We start from the raw sequence: 16,005 nt of genomic DNA on the forward strand, positions 1-16,005 counted from the left end.
AAGGGTCCATATAACTATGACCATGTAGTATAACAGAAAAGGCAAGGGAAGTATTTTGTTCTGTACGGACACCTCACTTTTGATCGTGTTGTCGGGTGTGTTTCAGTCAGACTCGAGCGCTGGATTATCTTTACCTGTTTATTTACCTGTTTCCATTGATCTCTCAGTTCAACTGTCCAATGAGTTCCATTTTCAACTCTGCAGTATTGCCAGTGGTCAGTTTCAAGGGCTCTTTATATTTTACTTGACCCACCTCAAACTCTTCTCTGTCTGGGGTGAAATAATAAAAAAAAATATACAGAAGTTACACAGTTAAGCACCTCCAGAACCTTCTATCGCTTGGCTTCACATAGTGCATTGGTAAGTGTGAAGACAGCATGAAACATGAATCCAGCTTGCTATCTAATCTATTTGCATCCAGTGTCTTTCAGCATCCACGGTTAAATCTGTCTAGATATATTGTGTATGCAAGTGAACTCGCGGCTGCACTGGGCTCCTCCTGAGAGTCTGTTATAGAAAATATTGACAAAACCATCCCATTCCATTTTCATTGAATCAGTCCTGCGTCAATACCCTCTCAATTTAGGGCTTTGGCACCCTGGTCACTAAATTTGTTTTTGTATTAAGTTTCTTAAAGGAGATGAAAAGTTTGATTAACTTGTGATCTAATCTCTCTCTCTCTCTTTCTCCCTCTCCTCTCTCTCTCTCTCTCTCTCTCTCTCTCTCTCTCTCTCTCTCTCTCTCTCTCTCTCTCTCTCTATCTCTCTCTCTTTATCTCTTATTCTCTTTCTCATCCAATCTCGCTCTTTCTCCCCACTCTTTTCTGTTTCAACTTCAGCCTCCATCTTCACAGTAGGTAACCAGCTTGAAGTGATGGAATATCAAAAGTAAGTGAAGCGTTCTCAATTTACCCAATCCCAATATACTGCCAACCTGCAAGTAGATATTGATTGAGGCATCTCATAAATTGTTCTCGTGCTTTAAAAACACTCACACAATCACAAATACAGAATATTACCTCTTTATTTCTATCCAAACATACAGTAGGTGGCTAACATTCAGTGGGATATTGTGAGACTATGTGACAGAGATACTGTATTCCTGTCTGCATTGTAGTGCTGTTTAATGAAAATGTCCAAAAAATGTAAACGTTCATGAAATTTTAATGAATCATTTGATAGATTCCTCCTCTAATCTGCTTGCTCCTGATCCTTGTGCACATTCGGAAATGTTATCTTTTAGAATAGCAGTCATTTCAATGTGAAGTACAAAATGATTTCAGTATTTCAAAGCTATGTCACCTCTTTTAAAACTGGAAAGAAATGTGTCAACATTCAGAAATAAAAAAGAGCAGAGCTCTGAAATCAAGACATGGACTGAAATGGACTGAAAAGCAAGTCATGGTTCGAAATGGGGAAAAATTGAAATACAAAAAAAAAAACCTCACTAGTGCCTTTGCAAGCCTTCAATTCCCATTTATTCTGTACAAGATCTGATTTCCTCTTGCCGTTATCATAAATGACAAGTGCAGGGTTATATTTTCTAACTATATACTTTCTAAAGGCTTTTATTATGTTAATCTTTTCCAATATGCAGATTTTTTTTCCCCACTTCACCTCTTGTAAAGGAAGTCATTTCAGGTTTAAATAATGAGACAGGAGCACCTGGGTGGCCATCTCTCTCTCTTTCTGTGTTTCATTCTTTCTCTTTTCCTCCATTCCTAGCTCTGTTCATGTAGATACGGCTTTTAAAAGTTCCATTGGGTCTCAACGTAAAATGCCTAATGAAGGGGATAATGCATTTAAAGTAATGTGACATTAATTGTTTGAGGTTCATAATAACAGCCCTCAATCATCTGGAAGATTGCCTCGGGTTTTTAATGAGAGCCGTTTTCAAGGCAATGGACTCGAATGAGGGAATGACAGAGTCAAATTAGCTGGTTTGCCATTCATGCTCACTCTATTGCCTGCTATTTAAAAGTCATTGACCATTTAGGAATGGGCCATTGGTCGCAGTGAGCGAGCAAGATGCGCCAGTGCTTATGTTTGTGTTGCAGGGTGGAGGATGGATGGTTGGGTGGCAGCTCCACCTATGATAATGCTTTAAAAAAGTAGTAGAAATGTCAAGTCTCCTCTGTGTGGTGGAGAATGGGACAAATAGGGGTGATTTTCAGTGGGCCCCATCCCTGCATTAACATAAGAAACAAGCCAATATGGATGGAAGTCAGCCGGTCTGGGCGCTGTCAGCAGAGGCTTTTGGCCAGGAGTGATTAATGTCTTTACGATACCACACACAGCCGGCGCCATGGCCCTCCTGCTTGCATCATCCTGAGCCCTCTCTGGAGCACACTTACCAGAGCTGGAGGTGCCCAACAACCTGCAGAATCAGCACAAATGAGCAAAGTTTAATGTGTAAGAATGCACTAAAGTATCAATAAGTATTACAGGTGACCGATATTCCTATCTTTTTTCTGGAATAAGAGCAATTCACCGGGCATTTCGACTACTTTTTTAATGTGTTTTATTGATCAATTTTAGTGCATTTTAAAAATAATATATCGGTTACCTCGTGTTGCCAGCTAAAATAACTTCTGCACACAGACCAGACTTAACGATTTTTTCAATTCTTACTCAGATTTTTGTTCAGTGTTTGTGCTCTTTTTGGCTCCTTAAACCTGGTTCAATAAGAGTCTCTTATTATGTCTTCTCGCCAAGGCCTACTTCATGAATTGAATAGTTGGTGTCTTTATTTTTCTCATTCTCTGACTTCAGACCTCATAATAGGTTCATTAATGCAGAAGTTGCATTTGGTTGACAATGGGTTAATGGCCCAAGGGTAGTCTATTGGCATCGGGAAAGGCCCAACAGGAGGAGGAGACTTTTTTTGCGGCCTTTTCAGTGTAGGTTCTCCAGGGGTCAACCGAGTGTCACCCAAAAGTGAACAAACATGTAATTGATGTTCGGACATATCTGGCTGCCTCTTTTGAGCTACGGCTGAAAAAGGGGCTGCTGTCTGGGCTTTGACTGTCCTTTGCAGAATAATAGAAACTGATTTGTGAAAGCGTGGGATGAAAAGAGGTGCAATCTGCCAAGCTGCAAATAAGGGGGATACGCTTGAATTTTTTTCTTCTGTCTCTTGGCTGAAATGATTGTGTTTTGCCTGGTGGTTAATTGCTACCCCCCACACACAGGTCGTGAAGAGGGGAGGCATACACTGCTGGTGTTTCTTTCTCCTCTGTACTGGGAACAGTGTCTGGTTTTGTCTCTGATTTTCATGGACGTTAGGAGAAAATGTAGAGAGGAGTTGCAGCCCTTTTATAAGGCCATGTCAGACTGGGTGATCTTGTGCCTTTACTATATTCACCTCTGCATAACAACGGACAGCAATTTGTACACCAGGGTTATCACATTTAATACAAATGTCTAGCAGAAAATGTTATTCTTGTGAGAGCAGGATGAAAAAAACTACATTTTGTACTCCTGGGGATATTTTTTGAATGTTACATGACCAACAATTTCATTTAATTGTTGCCAAATTGGTCTTGGGTTTTCTAAATGTTTTTAGCCTTTCTCATAATCCTTGATGTTGCTCAGAGGCCATCAATTAACAACCCTGAAAACATTCTGGCAAGATCTTAAAACAAAATTAATTTCTGAAGGGTTATTAATGGAGTTAGAGTTCAAAAATGAGTGTTGCAATGAGTTGTTTTTAGAAGAAAAAAAGCTAATCTGTCCTGTGGCTTGAGCGGCATGCAAGTGCCACCCCACTTTACCCTGTGGTCAGAGCAGAAATGATGTCAGTCGGCAAGCCTTTACCAGTAATTACACATCAGATGACAACAACTTAAAATTGATGTTCAATGCGGGAGAGCTAAGTGGGCATTTTAAAAGTTAGAGACAGGAAGCCAGAGAGAGAAAGAGAGAGGGAGGGCCCACAATATGAGAAGGGTAGCATGGGAATTGCTGGGGCAGCTGCACTGTATGCACACTACACTAATAGTCATGAAGAAGCCATTGCTAAAAGCGCATTTGGCATCAATAGCAAATGAGTATTTATTCGGTAATGACCCAGAAGGTGTCTCTTAATTGAATAGTGAGAGTGGTGCCAAGCAGTAATAAAAGCAGATAGATTAGGGCAGGAAATATCTTCTTAAGTGGAACTGTAAATACATAAGAACATGCATTTATTTCTCTGACCTTGAGCAAGATAACCACAGATTAAAAATTTAGCTGCTGGTGGGATAAATGGGGATTTTGCTTTTAGTTCTTGACTTTTTTTTTTTTCTATTGCTCACAGTGGACCTCTTTTGGCTGCCTTGAATATTGAATTGTGCCTCTTAAGTGCATTAGACATTAAATTGACTTGTGCTGAAAAACTTTGAACAAGGGTCTGTAAGCACTGATTGTGGAATAAAAGCGCTTTTGTTTTGAGAGCGCATTTACCACATTTTTCTCGTCTTGTAAATGTCACAATCACGTGAATTATGAAAAAAAAAAAAAAAAAAAAAAAGATCAGTGACTACCCTTTTTAGATAAATGATAGCCAGAGTATGTAAATGTGAGGTCATGTTTGCTAGCTTTTATCTTTTCTTATCAAAGGCTCGTCTTATGTATTTCTGTTAATGCTCATAACAAGCTTCCCAAACAGCACTTGCACTCCGTGGACCCAAAACTGACTGACTCCAGCATCCGCAAATCAGCAAATAGGCTTATAGGGATGTCCTGTATTTATTTATCAAAGGGAAAAAAAAACACTGTACAAAATAATGCCCGAAATATTTTCATACCAATCCACAGCTGCTTCTGAGATTTTACAACAAATGTTTATGTCTCTTTTTTTAATCAGCCATAAATAGTGTAAGTAATTTTTTGCAATTAATCTTGCGAGTTATGTAAGTGGTATTTTGTGTCGGTGAGTATTTCTTCAGTATGTATCTCCAAAAAAAAGTAATGTTATAGCATGTTTTCTCCAAACATTACAATCCAGTTGCACTGAAAACACCTACACATAAGTTTATAAGTTGCTATTTATTTATTTAACATGCATTTAATTTCATTCGGAATAAAATATCAACAATATTAAAATTACCATGTAAACTGTGTATATGTATTTATATGTATGTGCGTGTATGTGTTTATATGTGTGTGTGTGTGTGTGTGTGTGTGTGTGTGTGTGTGTGTGTGTGTGTGTGTGTGTGTGTGTGTGTGTGATCTCAATGAGTGCACGCTGTCATTAAAGCCAAAAATGTGATTTAAAATTCTTGTGACTATTTAAAAAACAAGTGTTGGTCAGTATTGTAATTTGTATAAATAATTATTTATTGTTGGAATTACAGCTATATATATATATATATATATATATATATATATATATATATATATATATATATATATATATATATATATATATATATATATATATATATATATATATTGCATATTGGTTGTAGATGAGCTTATATTAATATAGAAACACTTTAAGCCCCAGTTTATTGCTTAATACTGGGGCAGTAAGTAGTAAATATTTTAGAATTGGAGTCTGCAGCTATTAATATCATATCAAAAATATTCTTCAGACAGTCTCATTCTTTTGTCAGGTGCAGGTTTATGGGAAAAAAGGCAACAGTGTACATTCTGGCTATGGACCCTTAATGCTGCTTTTCACAAGGCTCTGCTCCTGAAAATGACCTTTTACTACTATGTAGCACAGCTTATTTGTTTCATTTAAATGACAAACATAAACCTAATGATAAGAAATGTGTAGAAGACTGCGGATAACAAATAATATCTCCCACTAATTTTATGGCAGAAGTACTGTGCTACCCGCATTAAGATATAATGTTTCTACATCATTCAGAAAAAAACGACTTTATGCTTCTGGTATTAAGTGTGACTGTTGATGCAGTTTGCACTTTTAAACTCTGCTTAATTTTTCATAGAAACAAAAACATATTGCTGTTTAATCCATAATTTGAATTCATCGTTAACATTTTTTCAATGACACACAGAATCATTTTGTTCAGTCGTTTTTGGTTTGCATGTATTATGATCCAGCGTTCTTGCTATGATTAAATAAAGGTCAAGAACATTAAAGACTGAAAAATGGTGTAAATAAAATGGAAGGTTGCAAATAAAGGTGCTTTGTAGAACTCTGGCACAGAGTGTTTCTTTTTCTTAAGGAAACTAAAACTAGAATTATTTTATTACACTAAGACCTTTTATGTGTGTATATATATATATTCACCCTGATGATCTACTCTCACTTCTCCTTTATTCTCTCACAGGACTCACGTCCTCTGCTTATCCCATATGAGGACTGCTGTTGCGATGGTAAATTCTGCTTTGTGCACATCCCAGTGCTGTTTTTACATACTATATATTCATACTAGACATACAATGTTTGACATTCTAACTAACACATTTTACAAATGTTTTCGAATAATGATCTATAATCCTACTTTCTCACTTTTTTCTTGCTTTTCGTACTTTTTTTGACCAAATGGAAAGGTTTGCATTTGAGTCTGGTTCTATAAAGGGTTTTTCCCTCAATGTTTTTTTCTTGACACTGCTGCCTCAAGGTTGCACATGTACAGCTGGATTTCTGTCAAACTGCTTCGTTGTGTTAATTATTCACAATTGTTTTGTTAACACAGTGCAAGTAAAAAAAAAAAAAACAGTAATGAATTTTACTCATATTTGCTTTTTTATATATATATATATATATGCCCTTAATTTCAAAGTTCTTTTTTATTAGCACTTTGCACTGTTTCCATATTTCTTGCTTTATTTCCTTTTTCTTTTGTATTTGACTGTGTTAACATTTTTACTTGTGCGATACCATTCTTCTTCTTAACCCTGTTCATGTCACACTTTCCAGTGTTTATCTGTTTACTTTCTAAAATTTCTGTTTTAACTGTAGCTTGTCTACTTTGTGTTGTCTAACTGCATGGTTTTTTTTTTGTTTTGTTTTGTTTTTTCATTTCTTACCCTGAGCTGTTTTTTTTTAGTTTGGAGTTGAAAGACGGTTTATACTGAAAAGTTTTGCTTTGTGTTGCATTGACTACAATAGTGTATAATACAGGAATCCTTTCCTCTTAATGCACATTGATTAAATTGCATGGTACTGAAGATCTCTGTTTTTTATATAAACAGCAAACTCGTACATTAATGAAGTCATTACAAATTGGTGACAGAATGAGCATATTCAGCCAACATGGCCAGTATTAGGGCAATTTTGTAATATGCGTAAACAATCGCCAAATCAATATCTTCATCTTGTTAGTGTTGAGTACTATCTTTTCCCCATTTTTATAATTTGTCATGGTGATTTGCTAAATCCACTGAGTATTGTCTTGTCCACCCACTGAGCAAATCTGTCCCAGTCTCTCATGGACTCCATGTCAGCAGCTGTTTCCAAATCCTAAACAGCATTCGCTTCAAGATTAAATTCATATATTGATCCATAAAATACAAAATGTTATCATGAAAAAAAAAGTGTATGCTATGTTTCGTCCACATGTTTCTTTTTTCTTCATGTGTTTTAGCTGTATGTCATGTAAAGATGATTAATAATGTTTCTAGACTTGGAGATCTGCTCAGAAAGGCTACATTTCTTCAATCAAAAGTAATAGAGGTCTTTATTTTCATCTTTTGCTCTAGAGACTATTCATCGGTCTGAACCATTTCTGTATAAAACAGAAAACAGAAGAAAAAGAAGAAGCAAAAAAAAAAAAAGCCCTGGTATTCACAGTGAATTAAAAGCTCTCACTTTTAACTACATCATCTAGTCTGAAGTAATTAAACTCTATGTTGTTGGGGGAAGTGAAAGGTTTTGTTTTTACAGATAGGTATTTTTTTAAGTGTGGTAGGTTTTAAAGCAAGAAAGAAAATCTTCTGCGTAATCTTGTGAAGAACCTTGGCAACTTCAACAGGTCCAAGCAGGTTCATTTGGGAGATGTGTTATTGGAACAATGTGGGAAATATTAACTGGCTGTTAAGAATAAATGGTACAAATAATATTAATGCTGGAAGAATTTGTAATTTATGTTAAGGGTCAGTGTGTTTTTGGAGAAAACTCTAGCTCTCTGGTGTGCTTTCTGAGATTTCGTAATTGCGCTCCTGCTCTGCGGTTCTTCTCGCGCTTTACTTGCATTTCACTGACTACGGAGACGTCGCACCGCTGCGCGCGCAATGCTTCAATGCTTCTTGAACAATATATCCGTCGCACATTGAGGACACTAAGATTGGGAATACTAAGTGCATTGCGATTAATGGCTTTGTGTATGAACAGGTTGCACAAACAAATTTAGTTTTGCTCCAAAAAAAAAAAAAAAAAAGAAAAGAAAAGAAAAACAGGTGATTTTTTTTTTTTTTTTTTTGGTGTGTTCATTTAGCATTTTCAATTCTTCAATGCGCATATTTTCGTTTGCAAAATATTGTTGCATTCACAAAAAAACCCCAAAAGCAATACACTTAAACCCATGCTCGCGCGAGTAATTAAAACGCTCGAGCCAAACGCGGACGCTCCTCTGGGTTTCTTTTCTGCACGTGCTGCAACACGGTCCGTTCGTGAATAAACGCCCGATGCTTCGGCTTTATTGTTTGGAAAGAAAGAAAGGAAGAAAGAAAAAAGAGAGGGGGAGAGATGGAAAGAGAGAAAGCTGGGATGATGAATATGCATTAAATAGTCGGGTGATGATACTGGTCGGCGGTGTTAGTCCACCATTTGGGTGCGTTCCCAAGAGCGCGCGTGTGGTGTCTCCGATCTGTTTGTCCTCCTTTTTCTGTTTCATTCGCTCTCCTCCTTCTCAGCTGGTCTAAGTGGGCCAGACCTGAAGAAACCTCGGTTTTGTTTTGCTGTGTCTCCTCTCTCTTTCAAATAATCAGCTGTGTGCCAAAAGTGTCCCCCCTTGTTTTTACGCGTGCCAGTCACCTGCCGTCCGCCTCGGTCCTTTCCACGCTTTTCTCTGAAGCTCGTCTTTAAAAAAAAAAAAAAGGAGCTAAAGCTCGCCCTTTTCTCTCTCTAGTTCTTTTGACTTTCCGCGGTCTGGATCCCAAGTGAGATTCAGATTGGGTACGAATTGAACCCCCTATTGTCTTTCAAGGGCTGTACTACGCTAATTAAATTTTATATCCAACCATATAAAACCCACCTCTTCTCCACGCTCCCAATTCAGCTCTGCAGGCAGACTCTTCTATTTCTCTTTAAAAAAATCCACTGTTCATTGAGTCAGATCAGTTGAAAAACATTTGCAAATCTCTATTATTCCCGGATTTTTGTCCCCTTTTCTTTTGTTATAAAAAAAAAAGCAGGCAGAAACAGCTTGCTGCTTTGTGTGAACTAAAGCGCTCTGGGAAGCAGGAATAAGGCCATGAATGCTAAGTGCATTACGCGCAAAGAGCACGTCTCCTTATCCCGCTATTATCGGGCTTACATTTATATCCACGCTCATCATTTGCATCTAATTTTCAAATTAAATTTTAATTCCAACTCGTTCAGCCGCGATTTAGTGCTCAAGTGCGAGCCTCTTTCCTTAACATTACTTTTCTTAAGCAACTTTTTTGCACCAGTTTCACCAGTTTCGGCTTCATCTCTCGGTCTGTTTTGCGCACTTTTTTTTAACGGCGTCATTCGGTTCCTCTAAGTAATGCATGGTTTATTTTTTTCCCCTCAAACAGGTGTTTGGAAAGCTGATCTTACAGAAGTGCTACTGTATTCATATGAGCATGGTGGAATCAATTCCGGAGTCGTGGCCATTCAGTCGTTCAGCCCCGTGTCCAGATTTTCGAATCAATAGAAATAAGAGGATGAGAGTTACATATATAACACATATAAGTGTGTGTGTGTGTGTGTGTGTGTGTGTGTGTGTGTGTGTGTGTGTGTGTGTGTGTGTGTGTGTGTGTGTGTGTGTCTATGTGAACAGTCTGGGTTTATTTCAAAACTTAAAACAAGAAATTAACTTGCGCCTTTTACGCACGTGTGGTGACAACTAACAATAATATCTATATAATTGTAAATGCGTAATGTGCACGCGATAGTCTGTGTTTTATGATATGCAGTGTTCTTCACGATTTCAGAGCATTTATATTTATTAAAAAAAAACTGAATTTGTAATTGATGTGTAAGGTGGCCGAACACATTTGCTTGTTTCGTGTCAGCTTTTTTATTTCAGAAGAACAAACTGTGGCATCTTTTGTATAAAACCAAATAAATGCAATAAATATTTCATTATAATAAATATAAATCAATTTAAGTGTGTGCAAATCCTATTCACCGAGGAGGGGCAAGTGCCTAATAAGGGGAGAAACCTTGAGGGGGGGGGGGGGGGGAGTTAAGGTCCCTCAAAAAGCAGCTGTTGAGTCCTAATCTGTTTTCATGCCCTGCCACTCACCTACTGTCTCTCTCTCTCTCTCTCTCTCTCTCTCTCTCTCTCTCTCTCTCTCTCTCTCTCTCTCTCTCTCTCTCTCTCTTTCACTGTAGCTCCTTCTCTGTCTCTCGCTCAATGTCTCCATGTCTCCTCATGTCTTTCATTTCTCTTTTCTCTCTGTCTCTGTCTCTCCTCTCAGGTCTACTCCATCATCACTCTCTTCACCTTTCTTCTCCTCTTTCTACTTTGCGCTCAAGTCCCGTCCTGTTTCACTCTTTCCTCTCCTCCCTCTCTTTCTCACATACCCCAACCTTGACCAGACTTTTTTCGGACCTTCCCCTTGTAGTCCTCCCAAAAGAAGAAGAAGAAAAAAACACCCCAACACGAGTGCACGGATGTCAAATCGCCCTCAAAGAACACCGTGAAAGATTGATTTTTTGCGGCCGACATTACATCGGAGAAAGCTGAATGGGAAACCCTGCAAGCCGGGGGACGGAATAAAGATGTCCTCCCTGTTGGAAAAAAAGGGGGGAAATCGGCCCATTTAAGCTCAGTCCATCAACCTTGAAAAAGAGAAGGGAGAAAGACGTGGAGCTATTCAAAGAAAAGCCCATATTCCCCCCTTCTTACAATACCTAAAGACTTTAAATTAATATCCATGAATATTAAATCACTTTGGCCTGAAAATTAGGACGAAATAAAAGACTTGACCCAAGCGGCTTTACATATTTAATGATAGTTTAAGAACGTCATTAAAATCTATTCAGCTGGAATATTTGCTTTTAATTTCGATATGTTTACTAGATCCTGGATGTCGCATTCGGTTGTTTTGACGATGCTTCAATCTTTTGTAAAAAATAAATAATAAATAAATAAATAAATAAATAAATAAATAAATAAATAAATAAATAAATAAATAAATAATTTTAAAAAATGTTTCTTTTACTCTTAGATGCGATAACGAGGTTTTACAAAGTTGATTTAATGCAAATGAGCAAATTGCTAAAGTTATAAAATATGAACGCATCCCCCTCCCCGACCATGTTTTTATAATTTTTTATTAATTAATTTTATTATTATTTCATTATTTCTATGAAATTTCTTTGCTGTTAAATTTAATAAATGTTCCTCTATTAGCAAAAAAAAAAAAATCCTATAAATAAGATGCTGTTAGTTTTTCTTAACTTTTTTTTTCTGCCAAAATCTAAGTGCCATCATTTTTTTTTGTCCTTCTGTTAATCCATCCATCTTTCTAGCTTGTTTTCATGCAGAGGTTCCATGTTGTGTCTCTGGTGTGCTTTAGTGTTTTCCCTGCCAGGAGCACCAGTGAGGGCCATTTTCACAAGTGTGACAGAGAGGCTGCTTATTTTAGTTAAAAAAAAAAAAGTGCTTGAACACACACTTACGCACGCACACACACACACACACACACACACACACACACACACACACACACACACACACACACACACACACACACACACACACACACACACTGCCCCCACCTGATGGCTACCCAATAAATAGCGTGCGTTTCCCCCCTGTGCTAGAACAAGTCTACAGACACACAGCACACAAGGGGTGGGTCATTAATAACTAATTACCGCAGGTCAGACCCTAACGCTTATATAAAACCCACCGGGAGCCTGCAAAAAAGAAACAGCTTCAGCACCACGAGGAAGATCGACCTCAGATTTAGAGAGATTTTTAACAAAATCTACATTTTATATGCATATCTAAATTAGACTGTTATTTTTGTGAGCATTGCAGCTAAGGAGACGTTTCATCCTAAAGCTGTTTATTCAGTGTGAGATTAGATATTATGGGTTCCGTGTTGCCTGCTGAAGCTCTGGCCCTGAAGGCTGGATTTAAGCCACACACTTTGGCTCTGTCAGACATTATCACCTCAGACATCCTGCACAGTTTCCTGTACGGACGTTGGAGGAACGCGCTCGGGGAGCATCTGTTCGAGGAGAAGACCCAAAACGCTGGACCCAAAACGGCCTTCACTGCTGAGGTTCTTGCTCAGTCCTTCTCCGGAGGTGAGTGTCATATCACTACTTTCTCCAACTAACATTTTCTACCCCCTTTTTTTTATATATTTTTTTAGTTTAAAAAGAAAATAATAGGCTTTAATTTTATTTAGAGAGAAAGATCATGCTGTTCTAAAACTTTCATTTCTGTAAAGCATTTTTTATTTGTGGTGCTCATTATTATTATTGTACAAAAATTGTGTGAAATTTTTATTTGATTTATAATAATTATTATTATGATATTGAGCGCGACCAAACCATCAACATAAATTAAACCCTTTTTGTTCTTAAACATAATTTTATTTATGTCTTTATTGTACAGAAGTAAAAATAATGGACAGAAAAATTTTCTCAAAATTTATTTTCGTTATTTTGTGATATTTACATTGTGTAATCAGATCAATTTGAACCCAGACTAATACGAGTTGACATAAATAAGGATATTAAATTCATAAGGTTAATGATGGGATTGACCTAAAAAAAAGTTTGCATTGAGAAAGAATTAAAGGCAAAGAAAAGCTCTATTATTTCTTTCTCTCTCTCTTTCTTTTCTTCATCCGTATCCTAAACCGTTTTCTTTTTTTTTTCTTCTTTTTTCTTAAGTTTTCTGTTCCGACATTGTTACAGCGTGAAGTTTTGGTCTGATCCCCGTTCACGCATGTCAGCCGTCTAATCTCTTTTCCATTTTTTTTCCCATCTAAAATCGGTTATGCATTTTTTTCCAGGGTAGATTTATTTCTAAAAGGTCCTTTAATAGATAAGTATGAAATGAGGCATTTTCTTTCAAAGCGTGAGGAGATGTTCATACCCATTCCCATTGAAAAGCAGAACAAATCTGCCCATTCAGCGTTTTTAAAGAGCGATTTCACATTGATTTGGGGGCGGCTTTTCTTATGCAGTGGTGGGATGTTGGAGAAAAAAGCGTGCAGAATGCTTTAGACACCTATTTTTATTGAAACATATTAATTGAAAGGCTTTTCAATAAATAACCTGTGGATGAATGAATGCAATGTGTGTGTTGTTGTATAGCTGCAATGAATTATACATTTTTGGAATTTTATTTTGTACACATTTATATACATACATACACAAACTCATTTACCATCACTTTCATCACATTTGATAAATGGCTTCCAAAAAATGTTTAATTGAAAATATATAATTGATTTTTTTCCAGATGCACAGATGTGATAGAAAACCTCTATGTAATTTATTAAGTTAAATATCATTCACTTATAAACTTCTTTCCCTCTGTATATTTTCTGCAGAGGTGCAAAAGCTGTCCAGTCTGGTATTACCCAGTGAGGTGATCATCGCACAGAGCTCCATCCCTGGTGAAGGTCTGGGCATCTTCTCCAAGACATGGATTAAAGCAGGCACCGAGATGGGACCTTTCACAGGCAGGGTCATTGCACCTGAACACGTAGACCTCTTCAAGAACAACAACCTCATGTGGGAGGTGAGGGCATCAGGAGACTTCTGGATGTCAGTGAACAGGGTGTGTGAGATGTTCGTTTGTTCATGTCATGTTCATATTTGTTTTCAAGGTTTTTAATGAGGACGGGACAGTGCGCTACTTCATCGATGCCAGCCAAGAAGATCATCGTAGCTGGATGACTTACATCAAATGTGCTCGGAATGAGCAGGAGCAGAACCTGGAGGTGGTGCAGATTGGAAGCAGCATATTCTACAAAGCAGTGGAGGTAATATAATAATAATAATAATAATAATAATAATAATAATAATAATAATAATAATAATAATAATATATTTGTATGTATATTTTATTTCTAAATAATAATTTTCTGATTTTCTCTTTAGACAATACCACCAGATCAGGAACTTCTGGTATGGTATGGAAATTCACACAACACCTTTTTGGGCATCCCTGGGGTCCCTGGCATAGACGAGGAACATCAGAAAAAACATAAAAATGGTAAGATTTCATTGGTGTCTGTGGTGTAGTTTTAAAAATGTTAAAATCACCGTTCACTATGTAAAAAATCATTACTGAGGAGTTCTGTTCCTCTGTTTTTTTTACTCACAGAAGATTTCCACGTGTGCGACACCTCGTCGTCTGTCACGTCCCTGGGCACGGTGGGCCGCATGCGCTGCGTGATCTGCCACCGCGGCTTCAACTCGCGCAGCAACCTGCGCTCGCACATGCGCATCCACACGCTCGATAAGCCCTTCGTGTGCCGCTTCTGCAACCGCCGGTTCAGTCAGTCCTCCACGCTGCGCAACCACGTGCGCCTGCACACCGGCGAGCGCCCCTACAAATGCCACGTGTGCCAAAGCGCATACTCGCAGCTGGCCGGTCTGCGTGCGCACCAGAAAAGCGCAAGGCACCGTCCACCCAGTTCTGGGTCCGTGGTGGGGTTGCAGACCCCCTCCCCACCTCCTCCTACTCCTCAAATGGCAGCGGTTCCTCACCCTGCCTCGCTGGTGCACCACATCCCCACTATGGTGCTTTGAGGCTGTGAAAGGGTCCCCTCTGGTTTCAAACTTTACAGCCCCCCAGAGCTTATCCGAAGCTGCACGTCCCCTTAGTGGATGCTGTCTTGTTCATGCTCTTTGGCTGTGTGCTGGAGACTCGGTGTGCTTTACGCACAGGAGCTCAAGTTGTGACTTGAGCAACCAGAGTGCGGGTTTTTTTGTACGATCCTAGTGTTAAATTCTTAAAGCAAGAAACAGCAGAAAGTGCTCAGTAGAAGCCTTGGGTCTACTGATACAGTATGTGTTCTGTGTGGCTCATCCAGGAGCGAGCAATGTCAATGAGGTGGTCAAAGTGTGTACTCGATTCATCTTTGCATGCAACATGTTACAGTGAAAATAAAACAAACAAAAAAAGTGACAGCATGTTCAAATCCCCCACTATAGGTGAAAAAACATAGGCACAAAACTATTTTTTAATAAAAACCTAAAAATGATGGTGGATTAGGGGGTCTGCAATGAGCAGTTTTCAAGCCTCACTGGCTCCATCTATTGACCTGCATGTCACGTCAGATGAGGGAAAAGAAATCAGGAGCACAATTGTAAATGATTATGTGTAAGGGTTTGTACAGTAATGTGAATATAATTGTAAAATCTACTTCTGCAATTTACTGAACAGTCACTTTATTTGTGTATGTATGTAAAACGTAAATAAGAATAATTGGCTTTATTATATTATGTACTTTTTCTTTGCCGAAATAAACTCTTTGAATATTCGCACTGTATGCTCATTTTTGTAAAATACATTTAGTATGCTCATGTCTTTATTATTAATAATAATAATAATAATAATCCACATGTATCTATTTACTATAATGTTTATTTTAACATCATTTAAAAAAAATAATTTAAAAAAGCCAATGAAAACACTGGAAATAAAAGGAATCCCTTTTTTAATCTTCAAAAATGGAAGTCATTGACATACAAGTGTAATTTGCTAAAATGTTTGCTGTAGCTTTAACTCATTTGGCTTCTTTTTCAGGCAATCAATACTGTCCAGAAAATCACATGACTTATTATTTGCACAACATTGAAAAAAAGCATCAAAACAAATATGGCAGTAAACTTTTCTGTTTGGTTCCACTGTACCACATGCAGCCATTATATTATTGG

The 16,005-nt window shown here is 37.8% G+C and overlaps 1 protein-coding gene across 1 annotated transcript; it reads left to right on the forward strand.

Moving 5' to 3' along the window:
- Nucleotides 1-11,914: 11,914 nt before the first annotated feature.
- prdm12b (PR domain containing 12b) lies at nt 11,915-15,612 on the forward strand. The gene is made up of 5 exons (XM_083527598.1): nt 11,915-12,408; nt 13,668-13,858; nt 13,947-14,102; nt 14,221-14,335; nt 14,447-15,612. Exons 1-5 carry the CDS (start codon nt 12,189-12,191, stop codon nt 14,872-14,874), a joined length of 1,110 nt encoding a protein of 369 aa, XP_083383724.1. The 5' UTR covers nt 11,915-12,188; the 3' UTR covers nt 14,875-15,612.
- Nucleotides 15,613-16,005: the final 393 nt, after the last annotated feature.

The sequence above is a fragment of the Silurus aristotelis genome (assembly GCF_946808225.1).
Source record: "Silurus aristotelis genome assembly, chromosome: 23".
Lineage (NCBI taxonomy): Eukaryota > Metazoa > Chordata > Actinopteri > Siluriformes > Siluridae > Silurus > Silurus aristotelis.